The sequence below is a fragment of the Rhea americana genome, unplaced genomic scaffold (assembly GCF_003343005.1).
Source record: "Rhea americana isolate MKP2758 unplaced genomic scaffold, rheAme1 scaffold_12, whole genome shotgun sequence".
NCBI classification, from domain to species: Eukaryota; Metazoa; Chordata; class Aves; order Rheiformes; family Rheidae; genus Rhea; species Rhea americana.
The window spans coordinates 5,222,994-5,243,061 of record NW_028185261.1 but is presented as its reverse complement, the minus strand read 5'-3'; the positions used below and the strand labels follow the sequence as shown (position 1 = coordinate 5,243,061).

The window sequence follows — 20,068 nt, the reverse complement described above, 5'->3', positions numbered from 1 at the left end:
TTTCAGTCTGAGTTGGAAAACTGAGCCACCCGTGAGATACCATGCCTTCTCACTGTTTTTTGGGATCCTCCTGTTACTTTTAGTTTACTTTCAGTACAGTTAATCTGTTCAGTCAAGGAAATGTTTCCTTGAAACATTCCTTGAAAAAGATGAATTTGAATCTCTCAGCTACTAATGCAAACTTCATATAACATTGCTTAAGCCCTAAGCAGGAAGCTACCACAAATAAATTAGCGATTAGAAGAGATGAACACCACTGAAAAGGGAAAGGTTTAAAACAAATCCTGTTATATGTGTRTTGATTTAATATTAGAAATACATAGTTTTAGATTGTCAATTCTTGTTCTGTTGTAGAATAATTTAGTTAACATTCCAATCTTGTATTTCTCTCCGTTCTTCCTGAAATCTACTCATAGTAATTCACTGGATCTAAGTAATAGTCAGAAATGTATATAGAAAATAAGTAAGGCTCTTTCTCTTTGGGCCACTCATGAAGACTTGCCTCTTGCATCTTCAACTCTTATTCCTGGAACAAAGCCATGCAGACAGCCTGACTGCATTGTTAAACCTTTAATGCAGTTTTCTTCCCATTTCTACTAGAATATGCTCCCTGCACAATTTTAAAGGTTAATTTCCCTCCTTTCCATAGTACTTCCTCAGGCTTAGAGTTTTTCCTGTGCTATGCTACTTATACCCCTTTTGAGAGCAGTGTAACATATTTATGGTCATCCTTTTAACACTAATAAAGGAATAATTGATAGAATGTCTCCTTATTGCTCAAAGCATTTAAGAACTGTTCTTTTTTTCATCAGTAGACAGCTGTTGTGCTGACAGGGAAAAAGGTGACTGAAGTATCTCTGTGCTGCTTCAGTAGGTTTGCGAGTGTTTGTCCCATTAAGGAAATAATGTTTTTGCATGTGTATAAGGAATACCCTGGTGCTGAGCAGAGCTACTYTTGCTTATAATTTAATAGTCAAACTTCTACTCTTCAGAGCTGTTCGTATGTGAAGAAAACTTGATTGTTTTGGAAAGTAAACTTTGAAATTTTTCAGTTTCTCTTGAAAGCAACATTTATTAACTTGAGTGTACCTCATGTACTTGAAAAGCAAATTTAGAACTTGTCACTTGTGTTCTACTACACAGGCTATGACATAATGTGTGTTTTCTTTTTGCAGTTTAAAGGATTTGATCCCAATGTACTGTGTGTAGCTACCTTACTCTTTGAGGGTGACAGAGAGAAGGTTCTTCAGCATGAAAAGCAAGTTTATGATATTGCCACCAAGTTTGGGTATGCTTTTCAAAGAACTCTTTCATATGAAGCTACAAGTTAACTGTCCAGGAGTAAATTAAGCTACTCTGTTTTTATAGCAATTACTGTGTGGATCTATTCTCAGCTTACAAGTTTGAAGTGTGACTAATCAACTAGATACTTAGTCCTCTTTAAATATAGTTTGTACTAATTCTTAATAGATAAACTTTTTGAGGTACTTCAGCTATTGATCACAGAATTGCAGAATGGTTGAGGTTGGAAGAGACCTCTGGAGATCACCTAGTCCAACCCCCCTGCTCAAGCAGGGTAGCTTAGAGCACGTTGCRCGGAATYGTGTCCAGGCRAGTTTTGAATATCTCCAGAGGAGGAGACTCCACAGCCTCTCTGGGCAACCTTTCCAGTGCTCTGTCATTTAATATTGATATTAGAGCAAAATGAATATTTGATTAAATAYGCAGTTGAGATTATTAGAACTTAGGCTAGCTGTTACAATTATTTACAGACCTAGAAGATTCTTGTTTTTCAAAAATAAATCATTTTTTTTCCTCTAGCTGCAAAAGGGAAAGACAAAAATCATAAAGGTGATGTTAAACATTTTACAGAATCAACATCAACACGTGAATAAAGAAAACTTGTGGGTTTTTTTAATGTATTTAAAGGAATTTGATATATGTCCCATCTACCCTATCCCACAGATTGTTTTGTACTCTTAAAACAGAACAAAAAACACTTCACTCTAGTAGCAGGCTAAGTAATGATCGAATGGTTCCTGTCCATCCGTTTGGCTTGATTACAAGAGTGACCGATGAGAGCCATCATTAAGTGTCATTTGTCAAGAATGTGTGTTGGGCTTTGTCTGTTTTGGGGTTTTTGAATTGTGTTGCAGATATTAGTCTCAACTATTTAAATATGTATAAATGTCTTATCTGTTTCTAGAGTATCTTTTCTGAGACTTGTGCTTTGGTTCTGCTGCTTCAGATGGTTTACAAAGATAGAATTTCACGTGGGCAGCCTGATATCATTCAATGATTTTTGTAGCTCAGGCTTTTTGCTCACTTCTCACTTTAGAAATCTTACTCAGARTTGCTGCTGTGACCTGTGAGTGCACAAGTTCACAGATCCAACATAGTCTTAGAAATGTAATTGCACATATTACTGAAAAYGAACATCAAGGATGTGCTCTGTCCAGTTCTGTTTCCTCTGCTTTTTCATGAAGCTTAGACCTTTATTTAAAGGTCACATCAAATGTTTATTTAGTGTTTACCTCTCTTCAGAGTATTGAATAAAAATAGAGCTGTGAAGAGTTAAAGATCTACTTTTGAACTAAACTGTCATTTCCAGTGAAGAAAACAAAATTCCTGGTGTATTTAAATTTGCAAGGAAACGAATGTCTCTAAGAATGTTAGGTGGCTAGTAAGCCTTCACAATGCAAATATATGTAAGCAATACTTATATCTAGTATGCAAAAGATATGTCCTCTATCATTAAAACACAGTCCAAAAGTAAACCTGAGGTGACTCGTTGTTTGATCAGGAAACATAATAATTCTGTTCTTGGCTGCAATTTGACTTAATTTGCTGCCACGCCTCCCTGTCTGTGACAGATTTGTGTGAAAAGGATAATTAAAAAAAAMCAAACTCATTATGTTAAAGTGGCAGTCTTGAAAGTATTTTTCTACCAGATCAGGAGTACACAGCAATTCTGTAATGATGAAATGTAGCAGCTCTTTAGCAGATCAGAAGGGCTAGAGTAAAGTAACATCAATTTTTAGTGCAAATTAGAGAACTTCAATCTGTTTCAGTTTATAAACTTTTTAAATTCTAAAAGGAGTTTCTTAGGAGAAAGTAGCAGTCAAAACAAATTTGTATTTAACTGAAGATTCTTTGGGGGTTTTTAATGTATTCTTATTAAACAGAAGTTGAAAATTCTATAGCTTCATATGGAAGTGAAATGCTACTGTATCAAAATCTTAGCATAAGCCTTYGTATGATTAATACTTACATTATATCCCAGCTTCTGAAAAAAAACAATTTTCACATAGAACAAGTGTTCTTTTGAAAGAAATTCAGGGGATTAGGTAAAGAATGGTTGATATGATATCCTCTGCTCATTTCATCCTTCTTCCTGATTCACAGTTATACCAAAGTCAGGAGAATGAGAGTTATAATGGTTTAATAAACTCTGCAAAGAAGTCTCTGAAGATAGTTTATGTAATGTTTGCATGTAAAGGTTTATACGCTAACTAATACAGCTTTAATACCAATCTGCAATTTAGTGCTTTTTAAAAAATTTTAATTTCTAGATATCTTCATTTTACTACATGTCCCTAGTAAATGTATTGAAATTGAAATATAAGCTGTTCTAAATTATTTTCTTTAGGTTCTGAGGCCACAAAGGTTACACAAAACAAAGATTGTATTCCTATTATCCAGACACCATGCCCTTTTCTTTTTCTCTAGGGGAGTAGTGTACTTATGTGTTAGTGAAATTGCACCRTTGTTACGGGAGAAGGTGAAGCTGAATTCAAAAGACCAACATGATCTCCAGATATTTGATCCTTGTATGCTTTAAGATTTTTTCTTGTTACGTATCTAGTCTTCAGAAGAATGCAATCTGCCTTCTGTTCAATGTAGAAATATTACTGCTAAATGCAGAAGATGTTGTTTAAGGGAGAAACTTTATTATGGCAATCTTAATATTGAAACTAACCCTTATTTGCTTGAATAATCTGATTAAGATTTCTAAATTATTTAATCATTGCTGTATCARTGCTTTGTATTATCTTGACCTTGGTCTAGATCAGCTTTAGTTTGATTGCCCTGAAACAGACCAGAAATACTCTTGCTTTCAGACATATCTTAGTTGACCTGGCAGAATGGAATAGTCTGAAGGATGCTGACTTAGGAACGTCTGCTCTGAAGTTAATGCTTCTGAAATCTGTTTTCCTGATTGTTTCTGGATCTGCCTTCTATGGAGTACTTCCTTTCTGAGCATTTCAGTGAAGGGAAGACAACACCACTTCAGAATAAGTATAGGGACCCCACAGTGTGTAATTGTTTTAGTACGACTTTGAGGCAGTTAAGTTTTCCCATATATTTGATTAAAGTATTGATTCTTCATTTTTAATTCTTTTTGGAAACCTGTAAATGCTTTGCTGTAAAACTAATCAACTCTCATTAATTGCAGTGGCTTGGCAGCTGGAGAAGACAATGGACAGAGAGGATATATGCTGACATTTGTTATTGCTTACCTTCGGGTAGGTCACGTTTTGTTGGCCTGCTGAAACTTTCGTTAATTACTGTATCAAAACCTAGAGGTGTCTTTTTTGATACGAATTGTAACTGCATATTACCTTAGTATAATCTCAAATTTCTCTTAGAGAATTTTCTGTTCCATCTTTAAGCAAGCCCTACAGAGTTACAACATTTCATCTACAAAAACATCATAGAGATGTTAACTTATGTGCCTTCTAAGAATATAAAGTGTTATTGGTAAAGGCAAGGGAAAATGAGATTGGAAAGATCCACTGACAGGTTGCTAAATAAATGAGATTAAACATGGGGGTGGGGGGAAATGCATGAGTTGGAAGTAGTTGGTAGTTGGAGGAGTACTCAAAATATTCATATGCTGCTGAGCTTGCTTGGGCATCTGCTTATGGCCATGGTTTGAATCAGAATTCCAGGACAGATGAACTGTAGTCTGACTGGTGCAACTGTTCTTAGGAGTTTTAGTTCCACTGTCTTTTTAGAGATTTTTTTTTTCAGAATACGCTGAACATCTTCAGTATTACATTGCATTTAGCTCATAGAGTTTGGAACAAATCACCTAATCTACTTTTATTCTGCAGGCTGTATGTAAAATGGGAAAAATAGGCAGAGCTTACCTTCCAAATAAGCACTTTTACTAGGTATTGTATTGTTTAGCATAAGGGATCTCTTAGCTTGATGCTGTAATGATACAAGTATTTGGTTAGTTCAAGCATACAGACAGTCTGACAAGTTGTGTGAGGTCATGACATCAAAATGCTGACATCACCTGTGGTTTGGAAGAGTGACTGTTTTTCTGTAAGTATTAACTACTGTCACTGGGACAGCTAGGTGTTTTTTCTAAATAAACTGTTTCTGCTTCTCAAATTAAATTGAACAAGTACTAACTATGTATCCTCCACTGGAATCCCAGATGTAGATGCTGAATGTTATTGATAATTTCTTTTCTCTGTTTGTTAGGACCTGGGCCTGGATTACTATATAATAGGAGAATCGTTTGAGACATCTGTTCCTTGGGATAGGTAAACTGATTTTTCACAATGGCTTAAAACTTGTACCTAGTTTTATTTGAATTACTCTTAGCTCATACTTGCTCATGAGGAAACTTAGTTTTGTGCATAGCAAAGGTTTGCTGATGTGCATCTGAAGTTTTCTGTCAGGTTTATATATCCACTGTAGTAGAGAAACATTTGACAACACAACATTTCTGCTTAAATTCATGAGTGTTATACAGTTTTCCAGAACTGATCAGTTACCCTGTACCAGGGTAGTTGAAGATACTTGTACAAAATATTTAGCTGTATATACTCTTCAATAAATGGATAAATTTGCCTTGTTTATTACTCAGTTCTGTCAGTTGACAAAATGGCCTGAATCTGTGTAAAATGTCAAAGTCTGAATCATCTAGTATGGATAGCACTTCAGATCTGTGCAGGAGAATACACTAACTGAACACATGATCATCTGAAAAATATTAGAAGAAAATGTTTAAAGTATTTTAGCACTTTGGACACACCTGGGTCTGTCTTGTGGGGTGGGAGAGGAAGAAGAAGGAAAAGTATATGGCTCATGACAAGCTTTAATAGCTTATTGCCGTGTTAGTATTACAGCGTTTTGAGCTTGCAAGCTAACACACGGCTGGAAAGTTTGTCTTTGCCTTGCAGCATACCAAAGGTGTGGTGTTAGCACAAGGTCTTTTGTTGTGAGTTGCGTTTTGCCAGATACTTTGTGAAATATTTGACTGTTTTGGTAGGAAAAATACAAAGGCATACAGGATTGGGTAATCTCAATTTTTCATTAATCTCTTTTGAGTCCTATTCCTTACACAAAAGAGCATTCAGTGCTCTACTTCAGACTAAACTCCCTGCTCAGGAGATGTACAGGAAGAGTAATAATACTACTGAAGTGTGATTAGGGCTATTTTATTGTTAGGACAAAAACTGATTTAAAGTTGCTTCTAGTCTTATAGTTTTCTTACTTATGCCCTTAAAATAAATTACTAAAGCTGGAGACTTTTTTTTTAAGGAGGTTGTATAAAAGGACATCAAGACACCATTTTACTGTTTTCTTTTACAGGGTTTTAGACCTCTGTAGGAATGTAAAGGAAAGGATAGTAAGAGAATGTAAAGAAAAGGGTGTCCAGTTTGCTCCTTTTTCCACCTGCAGGTAAGTTATGCACCAATTAAAATATTTGTTATTCTGGAATCTTATTTGTTAAGTAGCTAAGGAATAGTTTTTGACTTCAGTACATTAAACTTTCTATATAAAAGATGAAGTGAAGCTATTTGCACTGCCGTTAGTAATCTTCATCTCTAATCTGCGAGTAGATTGTATAGCAAAGTAACCATTTATGGAGATTAGTGGTACTTGATTAGTTTTGACATTTGCTTATAGGCAGCAAGGATTCAAGTAAACAAGACTGATTTAAGAGCCTCATCTCAAAATAATAGCACTGATTCACTCTCAAAGTATGAGCAAAAAGGATACAAAACTTTAAAACAAATGCTTCCTTTTAAAATTAAATTAGTTGCCTTATTGTGTAGTGTTACATAGTGGCTGTTTTTAATATTGTAAAGCTCTGCTTGTAATGCAGTTCTCTTTAACAGGGTGACACAGACTTACGATGCAGGTGCATGTGTCTACTTCTACTTTGCCTTTAACTACAGAGGAATTAGTGATCCTATTCATGTCTATGAACAAATTGAGGTAATGTAAATATGAACAATGTTTGGGGTGGGATATAGGGGAGAAGCAGATGATTGAAGTATGTATTTCAAACCCATTGGCTAAGCTAACTGAATGCAGGAGAGAGATGCCAAGAATTTGTGCAGCAGCAGCCAAGGGAAATGTTCAACCTAACAGAAAAGATCAGATAAGACCTGGTCTAAGCAATGCTGTGTTACACTAGCTGTAAGTTTCTTTGTTTACTGAAACCTCTGGAATAATTCTTTCCAGAGAAGCCCTATTTAAGGGCCTGTAAGTTTATTAAGAATACACAGGAGAGCCAGTGTTAGCTGCTTCAGTGCTCTGACTGGTGAAAGGCTATACTTCTGTAGGGGGAAACTAACCTCCTTATTGTAAAGATGTAGTACTTATATGTAGCAGGAATATGGCTAAACTGCTTTCCTCTCTATTTTGTGTTTCATATGCTCAGTAGCAGATAACTGTTAATAGGACTATAGAGAAATAGTTTGTCCTGTAATGAGGATATGATTCTTCTCATGCTTGTTTCTTAGAAGTTTCTTGTGAACTTGGCAATTGGATGCAAAGTTGTATCTACAAATTCCAAGGTTTTCTGTGGTGTTAAATTTAGGGCATTTGAGAACATACTTCTAAAGCACTTTCTTAATGAAACTCACTCATACTTAGCTATAACCACTTACTGGAATTAGCAGCATGATCATGGGGATGCATGCCTTCCGTTTTAGATTACTAAATTTAACCTGTTGAGTTTGCCAACAAAATACATGTACTCTGTGGGAGACTGAAAAATCTGTAGCTGCATAGATATGGTTATATACATTATTCCAAGAAAAAAAATTTTTTTCCCCCTTCAAACTCACAATTGCCAACATGGTGTCTGTGCTTAGGAAAACTTTCTCTGTCACAGCTTCCTTAAAAAGCTGTCTGTTCATAATCCGAGCTGGATGGGAAAGAAAATGCTAGAGCTTGAAATTATTCAAATACTTTTCATAGCACGAAAATCTCAACTTTCCTGCTGCAAACTTTATCAACACAAGAACAGTCTTAATTGTAAAATGACTCATTTCTCAACCAGAATCTTGGAGACCTGAATCTAAACTCTGGCCTGAATAAGGAACTTTGAAAGCATTCTCTGCAGAGTGATAACAGTTCTCTGTTAAAGCCTTCCTTTCAGTAGGATCTTGTCCTTTGGGTGAGCACCCTGGCTACTAGACTAGTTTTTGCAAGGCGGAAATTCCATTCTGGAACAATGGTTGTGTTGAAATGTCTTGACTTTGACCGTATTTATTTGGAAAGCTCCCAGTTACATTTATCTGTAAGCTTAAACAAAAATGTTGGTCTGTATTGTGTACCCTGTTTATTTCCGAAATTGTTCCTACACCTGCGTAAATGAGTATGATATCAAGTATTTGTTTAGTGAAATGCATTTGGTGCATTTATTGTTGAATAAATATCTTATCTTTCTAATTTAGAGGGCAGCTAGAGAAGAAATACTTGCCAATGGAGGAAGTCTGTCACATCACCATGGAGGTATAATTCCCAGTCTAATGCTTATCTGTCTTATAGYGCCAGATATTTACCAGTGTATAAAATAGTTTTAATGGAACTTTAGAAAATATTTCAAAGATATTAATTGAAATAACTGAGAAAGATCTTTTGGCATTCTTCCAGGGAACTTACCACACTTTTGACAGACATTCAGGGGAAGTATCCCTAGCCTTGGTTGCTTGATGTCAAGTCATACAACATGGTGTATTTATGGCCACCATCTTCAAACCTTTGACAGGAAATCTACAGGCTGGCTGAGAATCTGAAAATGTAGTTAGATAGCTTGTCTTAAGCAACTTCTACTGAATCCTGTGCAGAAGTATATTCAGGTATTTAGACCTCAAAATGGGATACCAGTTCCTTCACAATTTCAAGACAAAACATTTTAACTAGTGTCCCTTGCGGCTAAGTGAAYGCTGTTAGCCCTAATTCTGTAGCACCGAGTAAAAGGCATCTGCCTGAAAGAGCTAGTGACTTTGAACTAGGCCGTGTTGTAGGTTACTATTTGTGACACAGTTGGTGTGAGCATTGACATATCTGTATTGGTGTCTGCTAACTTCCTGTGACTTTATTTCCTCTCTTGTAGTTTGGAAAGGATTTGTCATGAGTTATTGATCTCCTTTGCAGGCTATTTTCTGCTTTAATATTTGACTCAAAAATGAACGTCATGCCTAAAGTGTTACCCTAATCCTTTACATGTGCTTTTCCCACACAGCCTAATTAACTTAATTACATATGTCTTGTATCATGCTGTAAACAAGGATGTCAGGAATACTTGTTCTGGCTTCAGCTTGATTTGTGTAATTAACTTTTAAACTGTGTAACTTGTAAYTTTTTGTTTTCTATCCTCTTTTGGGGCATTACAGAATCATGSAGTTGAGAGCAAACAGAAGGAAGCCTAATGGTTTAAAAATAGATTATAATTCTGAAATTCCAGTATAGCTGTGTGGGGGGGGAAAACTGGAGGGCAGAAGCAGTGTTTTGAAACATCTTGGTGACTTTCTAGACTTGAACATCTTGAAATTTRAGATTTGCATCTAGGCCTGTTTTTCTTCATTTTTCTTCCTAGAACTTTAATGCAAACTCTAAGGTACTCTGCTTCAGCAATACCAGAGTAGGAAGGGATTGGAAAACTCAGACTGTGATAACATGAGGGGAAAAAGTACTAGTGTTTAATGTGTTTTTGTCCACTGATTGCATTTTGTGTGTGTGTRTGTGTGTGATATTATAGTGGACTGGTCAATTCTTGCACTAGAGTGTAGAATTTCCCCTTGATCTGCTGTTGTTCTCTCCCCTGCTGTGGCACCTGTATTTTACTGTGACTGGTATTTCATCCATTAACTTGCATGCAGCTGTAGYTTGTCGTATGATCAGATGCATTTGTGTACACCATATGAAATCTTACAGCATGTGTTGAGCAAGAAAAGAAATTACTTGTGTTATAGCATTTTCATACCCCTGCACACTTGAACTTCTGACCCGACAGATATGGGAAACTTRGTCTCTGTTAAACTTTTCATGCTCTGCTCAACTGCTATCTTTCTTGATAAATATTTGCTGCTTTAAGTACTTTTTTTGGTCTGGCAGTGCATTGTATACAATGTGCAAGATCATTTTTTCTGTGTTTAGTAGACTTGCTGCCAAGAATTAGTCCAAAGGTATTGCTTTTATTTACTGACCTTCAGGCCTTGTCATTCTTAGCACTGCTAAGACTAGTGTATTGTGTGGGGTAAAAGAAAATACTAGTGCAATTTCTTCTAGTATTTGTCTTGTAATTGTGATTAATAACAGTTGTTTTCACTATCTGGAAACAGACAGGCTGGTTTGTCTGCCTACAATCATGCTGTGATAAATGGAGCTATTTTAGCTCTGGTTTTGTGTATCAAAGAAAACAGATGTAGTCTGGGACTTGAGGCTATAGAAAATACAAAGCCTACTTAATTCAATCTTCTTACGCTTCTTGAGTGAGGATGTGGTCATGTATGTCAGTTTTAGATGTATGTAAAGCTGTAGYTTAAATCTCRAAATACTAACTTCAGATATACCCATACCACCTAGAATGAGAACTAAAATCAGATAAACTTAATTTTATAAAGGATAACTTAAGAGATTTTATATTCATTTTATATTATCCCCAAAACTGCTGCCCCCTGCTAATGAGAAGTACTGTAACTCTTGGACAATACTTAGGAAAAAGTTAGCAATGTCATGAGAAGAATCCCCCTCTCAACTTCTGAAATTTAAAACTTTCAAATAGCGTATTTTTTCTTTGCTAATGGACCCTGCAATACGTAACATTATACCTTGCYGTATCTTGCGATTTGTAAGAAGACCATTCCAGCAAATAAATTGCAGAAAGTGTGTGTGAATATTAGCCTATTACAGCAAAAGGATCACATACATGCAAGAAGTCCTAACAAAGCTAAAAGTATGCCTTTGTGTAATCAATTTATYCTTTCAATATAACATTGACTTGTATTTTGGTGTGCAGTATCTGAGTAATTATTATTATAAAGAAGCATGTTTTTGCTGACACTACAATTTAAATGACATTCTGTTCTTTTAATCATATTGCCTTTTCCTTACAAATTCTATTTCTCACTCTTGACTTAGAGTATTAATTAGATTTAAGTATTTGAAAGTGTCAGGAGTGATTTTTCTACTTTAATYTTAGCATTCCACATTTGAGAGCATGTTTCTGGAATATGTAATAAACAGGATTTACACTTGGGAAGGCTCTTGGGCACATGTTGCTATAAAAGTCCATCTGAAATGGATAACTGAACAGGTAGGTGCTTTACATGTGCAGGAGTTCAGCCATGCTCCAATGCATCAGAAATTGATCCTTTGTAGCAGAAGTTAACAGGCTTTTCGTGAGCTTGATAGTCTTGACTAAATGYGGTAGGTCTGTTTCTCACTAAATTTGTTGAGAACAAACTGCTGAAAACTTTTCAGTGGTTTTAAAGGCAATATTTTTGATGTGTGAATTTGGTTTCCTATGTTTTTTTTTCCTGTCTCTTTTAAACAATGCTCTGACCTCATGTGCAGCTTTCTAGAAGTTTTTGAAAGGGATTCAGGAATTAGGTATTCTGCATCTAGTGATCCTCACTTTCACTTCTTATGTGTGTGCTTTTTTCTTTTTTTTTTTCCCTTCTTCAGCCTTCATTATAATTTCTCCTTGCCTTTACTGAGTCCTGGCTGTAGAAAGCAATAGTGCACATCTTTGAACACAGCTTTGATCCTGCTGCTTTCCTGGCAACAGCTGTGGGTGTCTTTAGGCTTGTTGAGTTGTGTATGTAAGGGTTACCTGAGTCTGTGTGCTTCTAGATACCTCTTGTTAGAAAAGCAACTTTGGAAATGACAACTTCATAGATACAAACTTAGGTAAATAAAATTCTTATCATGGCAAGTCCTAAAACAACTGGTATGAAATCTCACACTTTATCTTCTTGAATTCCTGTTTTATAAAATATCTACTTTGTTGTATACATAAAATAACATATGCTGAGGAAGTATTGCTAGACAGGATTGGTGTATAAACAGAACTGTTTCTCTTTGAAGTACAGGATCGTAAGGGTGCTGGCTGGATTTGGGCTGGACTCTTTGTTTTACCAAGTTAAGCAGCCATGTAAAAGGAGCGATGGTACAGTTTAAAAATTAATGATAAATTGTTTCCTTTGCAGAAAATRTTTCAACTAAGAAATGATTACTTAAGGAAACAATTATTTATTTGGCCTGTTGGTTTGAGCAAGTACCTTCATTTAGCTACTTAATAGAACTAATTTTCTTTCACTTTACAGACAGATTGACTAGGATAAATGTTAATGCATGCTAAACCCCACAGGGTTAGTCAGGAATAATATCAATTTCCTGACAGCCTTTTTTTTTTTTTTTTTTTTTTAATGAAATCACATGTTTGGTGTTGCAATTCCTTATTGTTAAGAGGTCATGGCTTAGTTGTATGCTGCAGTAATTAACTGCAGCCTTATTTCCTCAGGCATAAAATAACCTCCACAAATCACAATCTGAAATTGTAAAATTCTCTCATGGGGAGCAATTGGACACATTTTGTTGGATGCTAAGTATCCTCTTTTGCAAGTTAAAGACTGGAGGTGGATCATATTTTGATCTGTAAACTAGAGCTTGCTAGCTCTAGCTAGCTGGATTAGAACAGCTACAGTTTAAATGCTTCATTCTCTGTCAGACACCAAGAAGCGCTATTATGTGAAATAATATAATTGCTCATACTRTGTTTTCCTCTGTGATCTGTTGAAAGTCTTAACGTGATTGCCATCTTCAATACCTCTTTCCAAACAACTGCAGAGGATTCTTACTCATCAGCACAGAATTTTGGAGTATTTGAGTTGTTTAAATGCTGAGTACAAACTTGCCAGGTGTTGGACAGTGATAGGAAGTGTTAATTATGCAGCAGACAAGGCCTCAGATAGGCTGGTCCTATGTACTCCYGTTTTACTGCAGTATTAGATTAATGCGCTGACCTTTCTCAGTGAATTGCAGAGTTATCTCTGGAAAAGTAATAACCGGCTAAGCCATTTCGAAGAGCAGAAGGATGCTCCCCGTAGAGAGAACCAACTTCAGAAAGAGCATGCAGCAGCCGGAAGAGCCCYGTCCTTCTTAAGGCCCAAGCTGCCAGTCTTGCTTTTGCAGAGCTATTCTGCAGTAACGCCTCTCTAACTTGAAAGAACTGGAGCAGAGGAAGCCTAGGGCGGTATGCAGTGCCACTAGAGCGCCTCTCAGCTGAGACCACACACTCTCATGAATCTGTTCTGTGTGGGTAGACCTATTCCYGGGACCCATAGTTCCTCAGCTGCAATTAAACTTTGCTTACAAGCCTGTTTGTGCGCTCAGGTGCTACTTAACGGGAGAAAACTGATCACTGCCTGCTGTTTTCTAGCTCCATCTTTAGCAGCCAGATTTTTGCAGCCATCCAGACTCATCCTCAGAGATGAGCTAGTGTGGCCTTGATGGGCCAGAGCACTTTATTCTCATTCTAGCTTCTTTTCTGGGCAGCAAGCTACATGTCCAACACTATGAAACTTATCTATGGCAGAGACTGTAATGTCARTGCCTAACTGCTGCAAAGGATAGATTGCACAGGAAGAGCATGGACTGTGGTTGTCTTTCACCAACCTGTCATTTGTAATTATCAATGTGTATGGTAATGTCTTTTACAGAATTTTCTTTTTTTTTCTCCCTCTCATCCTTGAAGCTAATCTAATTACAGTACTGTGGAGGAACAGAATACCCTGAAACTAACCTGAAGTGAAATAAGTGTAAATGCTGCTTTTCTATATGATGTTCGCATCTGCACAAAGCTTTAGCCTTTCACTTTTCTGTGTAATCAGATGGACCAGCTTAGAATTTGAAAGCTAGAATTGCCTCAACTCTTTTTAACCCTCTGATATCAAAATTTGCAGTAGCTGACACATCCATACATCTCATTGATRTGAACAGCAAGAGTTAGGGTCTTGACCTGCTGTTATCAAGGGGTTAAAATCTTTCCATTGAACATGTTTGTGAAGGACCACTGGTATCTGTAGTACAGCTTTTTTTCTTTCCAGTTCACTAATCAAATGTATGTTAGATTTATTATTGTGAAAGTATAAACCATAGAAAATTTGACAAGATAGATGTGTAAATTATCACTTTGACAGAACTAATGATGCACTCCAAGCACCTTCTGTTTTCCAGCACTTGGTGAGCGACTTCATTAAATATGCAACGACTGTTTGGTGCTGCTCAGACAGTGGTTCAGTTCCTCGTGGAATTGCATTGTTACTGGAGGTGTAAAAGAGGCAGGCGTGCTAGCTGTTGGGCATCCTGCTGTGATCCTAATGTGCTCCATCTTGTTGGAGCAGTTGTTTGCAGTCTTTTCAGGACAATTACATTCATAACCACAGGATACATTCACTGAAACTATATTACAGATAACATTTGAGAATGGTAATGACTGTTCTTTAGCTTCTTGTGTAAGAGCCAGCGTGTGAGTGACTTGAGGTAATGGTCAAGCAACATCCTTTTTTTCTTCCCTCTTTTAAACAATCCCCACACAAAATTCAACTAGATCAACTTGCCCAGGTAATCAAACTGTAATCGTGGTATATTTACAGATGGGGATTTTTGGAGCTGGGTTGCAAGATACARCTATAGTTCCTACCACATGACAAATGCTTTTGTCCTTCAGTTATGATCTTTGCTCTTGACATGCATGCTGGTAATAGTTGTTTTCTAGCAAGCTGCAAATTTCATTCTTTCTCACATTTGCTTTTTCAGTTGGCATTGTGACTAGCTCATATTCCTTAAGGTATAAACAAATATGCTCTTTTCTCCAGAGGTGTGCCTGTAATTTATTATTCTGATGACTGCTTGATGGTTAGCCTGAGAACAGGGTACAAAAGATAGCTTGAATTTAGCTTCAGATACTCTTAAAGCATCTGCCTCTCAAGCCTTTACTGTATCACATCGTACTGATAAATGGACTGTATTTTAGGCTGACAGGCTAAATGCTATACTGTGTTTAATGAAAAAATGTCCTCTATTTTGAATGATYTGTTAAATTGGAGTTGATGACTTGGTTAATAGATGAACACTTGGCCATGTAACAGGACTACTGTGAGAATTTTAGTGCAAGGAGCTGTTAAATAGCTAGTGTTTTAAGCTGTGCTTTGTATATGATATTTGTTGTGAATATCCATTTTAATATGGAAACTAAGTTCCTTTGTAAAATACTATGTGCAAGTGCTAGCCTGTGTGAAAGTCTGAATGAAATAAAATGCTTTGTTGATTGAAAGCTAGGCTTTGTCTTCTCTTTAGAAAGCAATTTTTAGTTATTTAAGCCCAATACTATTTAAAACTTGTTTCTGGCAGTAGGTTCTGACTCTTATTTTTGCTTACTTTAAGGTAGTCAAGCAGTATGGGGATCTAGTTTTAAGTCTCTTCAGCTTCCTACTTAAAATGAGTTTGGCTTTTTAAATTTTATAATTACTATTTCACTATTTTTAATAGAATATGTGATCTCAGCCTAAGCTTCATCTAAATTTCATACTTTCTAAAGAAAGCAGACAGTGTGGAACACAGGCTTCCTCTGGGAGTATGCTGAGCTTAATGAGCTTGATAGTCTGGTGGGCTCAATAAATCAAATAAAGCAAAACATTTCTCATTTTTGAATAAAAGCATTTATCACACAGTGTTTATTCATTCATGGTCACAAGATTGATTGGCTCCTAGAATCCTGCCATATATTGAAATACTTTGTTTTTGTTTTTCCAGTAGGCAAATTGCGGAAGCGCTGGATGAAGGAGAGCATCTCTGATGTCGGCTTGGGAATGCTGAGATCCGTTAAAGAATACGTGGACCCCAATAACATCTTTGGAAACAAAAACCTTTTATAAAGCCCTGTACAATATGATGTACTAAAACTTCAAAATTGCTGTTGAAATTCCTTCATTTTCATTGTACTGATATCCCAGTAATCAAATATAACATAGRCTAAACTTTAAGGCTACTATATTACTTTGTCTTTTCCCTTCCAATAAAGTGGAATGAATTCCTTCATTCATTGTTAATGTTTATGGATTTTTACTTACACTGCTTCTAAACTCTTGAACAACCCACTGGGCACATCAAAGTATATTGCCAACCAGGAAATGCAAATTTGGTTTTCCAAGTTTGCTTAGGCAACACAGCTGAAAGTATTTTCTGTGCTGGATGCAGCCAGCTGCTTCTTACTAAAGCATCCCCTGCAAGGAGAACAAAGATTGACAATGGTGTTGTCTACAGAAGCAGCTGCTCAATGCAGCCCCTTGCTAAAGGAAAGCTACTAGGAGACAGATGAGATTACACCAAGAAGTACTTCTATGCTGAAGAATTAAGTGTGTAATAGACTTGTAATCAGCAACCCTTTAAAGCACAAATGTAGGCTTTGATCGTAAGAGACAGGATTAAGTCAAACTACTTCTAAAAAAACTCTGCAGTCACCTACCTTAGCACTACTGAAAATCTTAATGTGTTCTGAGTTGTATTTGCATTGCTGGGATAATCTGCTTAAATTAATCTTAGGTAAGTCACTGAAGTTTTGTACAATGGACATTTCTCACTGTATGTTGAAAACAGGTTTGTAACATAAAACTTTGCCTTCATCTGTACTACAGTCCTTGTGTGTATGGTTTTGCTTCTGTTTTGTTTTGCAGAGATGCAAAACACCTTTTTCAGTTGAAATGTTTTAGCTATTCAAATGAAACTGTTTGCCCAGCACTGTCTTTTTGAAACAGTCTCAACAGTTTTACTAAGCTTAAGTGGACAATATACTGTCATCCTAAAAGTGCAGTTTCCCATTTTAATTTTGTACAGTTTCCTATGACCTTTATGAATTGTTTGTTTACTTCACTGGTAGCCACAAATGTAATTGTCCATTTAACTTTAGGAGAAAATTTTCTTGAGTACAGTATGTGAGTAAGCATTTTTACATTGAAACTTGAATCTTAATCAGTAAAACTAGAAGTATTTGTCAATACTCATGATCCATTTTTAAGGTGGGTTCTTTTCTTAAAGCAAATTATCCAACTTTTTGATAAAGTATATGATCACATAAGTAAACAAAATACAGACTGTCCTTTGAGGACACTGTCTCTCTAGGCAACTGCTTCACTGCTCTGTAGTGACAGTTTGAGCACCTTTTGTATTGGTAGTGCCCTTAACAAGGAGAAAAAGATGAAATTGCAATTCTGTTTTTAAACTATTTTAGGATACTGTCTAATTAGTTCTCAATTTTGGTAATACACCATAAAGTAGGATATACATGCTTGAAGAATACTGCATATCAAACAACTTTGAAACTGCTTAAATTTCAAGTATGTAATTAAAATCATCTAAAAATCATGAACAGTCAAAACATCACTTTAAAATGCATGTGACTGATGCCACATCAAAGCCTTTTATGATCCACAGGTCATAAAATAGGATGCTAAGATGGTATTTGTCATGCAGTTAGATTTATTTCTAATAGTCTTTGTTTCATAACACTTCAATATATAAAAAACCTAGTCTTCTGCATTTTTTGTTCTTAGTATTTTGGCCCACAGAGCTCATACTTCAGCAGCACCCGAAACAATGGTATCTGTAGTCTGTTTTAGGAAACTGATTCCTGGCACTGTGGTTAAGTGTTCCTTATTCGATATGTGCACAATGGCTGTCTCAGCGAAGTGAGTCTGCGCACGTTTCTGCAGGAGACTTCTTCATTTTGCATGCTGCACAACAGTGATTATTTGGCCACGGCTGGAATCTTGCTGATGGCCAGTGTCACTGAAATAGAGACCTTTCTAGGAGCTGGTAAATATGGGTGGGTTTTTTTATGTGCCTCAGTGAAAGCATGGTATGCTGACATGAAATAATCGGATTTGAAGGAAATTGTGTGGATAACCAGAAGCATTTTTGCACAATGACAGCACAAGCAGAACTAAAACAAGTCATTATAGCTCAGTAATACACTTGTCTCTTAAGATGTTGTAGACTTATTTGACTTTAAGCATTACTATGTAGTACTTTTAAAGTACTACATAGAAGGTACAACTTCCTCCCTAACTCTTAACTTCCTAACTATGGTTTTCCCAAACTGTTTTATTGAAGTTACACAGCCAAAAACTCTTTATGCCCTTTATTTTCAATCTTTTAAATAGCCAGCAGCTTCTGAAATTTCACTGCACATCAATTGCCCTATGGCAAGATGAAATAACAGATTATAGAAGTCCTACAGGTATAATGCAGGATAATCCCAGGGAAAGGATTAACTGCAAATGTAATAGATAGCTGTCGGCCAGCCATTAGAGAAAAAGGTGTCTTCCTAAATATTTTTCTGTCGTATGAACTGTTTGGRGCTTAGTGAAATCCTACAGTTGAAATGCAGATTTTATTGGCTGTCTTTAATTCTTTCCCTTTTAAACATGTAATGAAAAGGGAGAAACATGTAGTACAAAGACAGGAGGGAGGCCTAGATACACACAGGTCATTACCCCTTTAAAAGAAATCTTCCCTCTTCTAATAGCGAATTAAGTCTTCCACCACTCTTCCTTCTCCGTTTTCCTTATACGGGCTACACTTCCCATAGCTGCAGCCTGTTCAGAGGTGGAGTTTCTTCCATGCAGGTCGGAAGCGTATCCTGGCAAAGTATCTTTCTTTTTCATTTGACTACTTTGGCCGTGAGTAAGATACAAGTTTAACTTGTTGTGACTTGCAAGTACACAGCTACTGTTTTTCCCCCCCTTTAAAGGCAAGAAAGGTGCAGAATGAATATGCTTGACTAAGTGTATTTCCATTAGACACACCTTTATAAAAGTTTGGAAGAGAATGTCATCAGAGAACATATGTTAGAAATTAACACAGAGTCTAGATCTTAAAGAAAAGCACGTCATTTTGTGATTTTAATACTGTGGATGTTACTACTTACAATATATTGGTTACATTGGAGATGTCATCTTTGCTTTACAGCTGGGAACGTAGGCCAGGCCAAATAGTTCTTCCATAGCGATGTAAATTAATTGAAACCAACCTCAGAGGCAGGGATATGCTAGCATTGAAATCCAGAAAACACAAACTGTTTCTCAGTCTTGGAAAATGTACGCTTATCAAGGTTGTAATTCAACTTTCTGCTAGTAAAGCCAAACGGTGTTTGTCATTCTAGTGTGAGACTAACTGTAAAACTGCAGTTGTAATGTTAAGAGATTATCAAACCTTATGTCATTAATAAAAATAATGGGCCTAAACCATTATGTGTTTTTGTGCTGAAACTAAATAATATGTTCCCCATACTTGTCACTTTGGTTCATCGTAACTTGGTGGTAAACTTCTGAGGAAAATTAATAGGAAGGTTTTTGTATTTGTAGAGAGAAAGGAGACTTAATTTGAAAAGATATGCTGATAGAAGATTTATTTTTGCATGCTGTTTAAAGCAAAATTAGAATATTAAGATAGTAGATTTTCAGTAAAGGAAGGTGAAAACAATACTTGGCTTCTGTTGGATTATGTAAATTTGTTGGTCTGCTCAGTTCAGAGGTTTCTCTTCCCCCGTTTTCCCTGTTTGTACAGCAGAGTGACTTTCTGCTCTTGGGAAGCTCAGTGTATGTGACGCAGGAGAGCACCTTATTTTAGCTTCCCCTTGTTCAAAGGCTTCTTGGGTTAAGTAAGTGATTGCACCAGCTATGACTTAGTTTCCTGCTGCTGCATGTATTTGTGATAAGAACTATTTGTTAAAGCTCCATAAATCTCT

General features: G+C 36.3%; 1 protein-coding gene across 2 annotated transcripts in view; it reads left to right on the top strand.

The window, feature by feature from the left end:
* Positions 1–19,569, top strand: part of AGPS (alkylglycerone phosphate synthase) — a 92,167-nt gene extending 72,598 nt beyond the window's left edge. For both annotated transcript variants that reach the window (XM_085322326.1, XM_085322317.1), the window contains 7 exons: positions 1,176–1,288; positions 4,457–4,526; positions 5,497–5,558; positions 6,613–6,702; positions 7,143–7,242; positions 8,712–8,769; positions 16,078–19,569. In XM_085322326.1, the coding sequence (XP_085178452.1) occupies positions 1,176–1,288; positions 4,457–4,526; positions 5,497–5,558; positions 6,613–6,702; positions 7,143–7,242; positions 8,712–8,769; positions 16,078–16,199 (615 nt within the window). In that variant the 3' untranslated portion in view covers positions 16,200–19,569. The remainder of the gene's footprint in view (positions 1–1,175; positions 1,289–4,456; positions 4,527–5,496; positions 5,559–6,612; positions 6,703–7,142; positions 7,243–8,711; positions 8,770–16,077) is intronic.
* Positions 19,570–20,068: the final 499 nt, after the last annotated feature.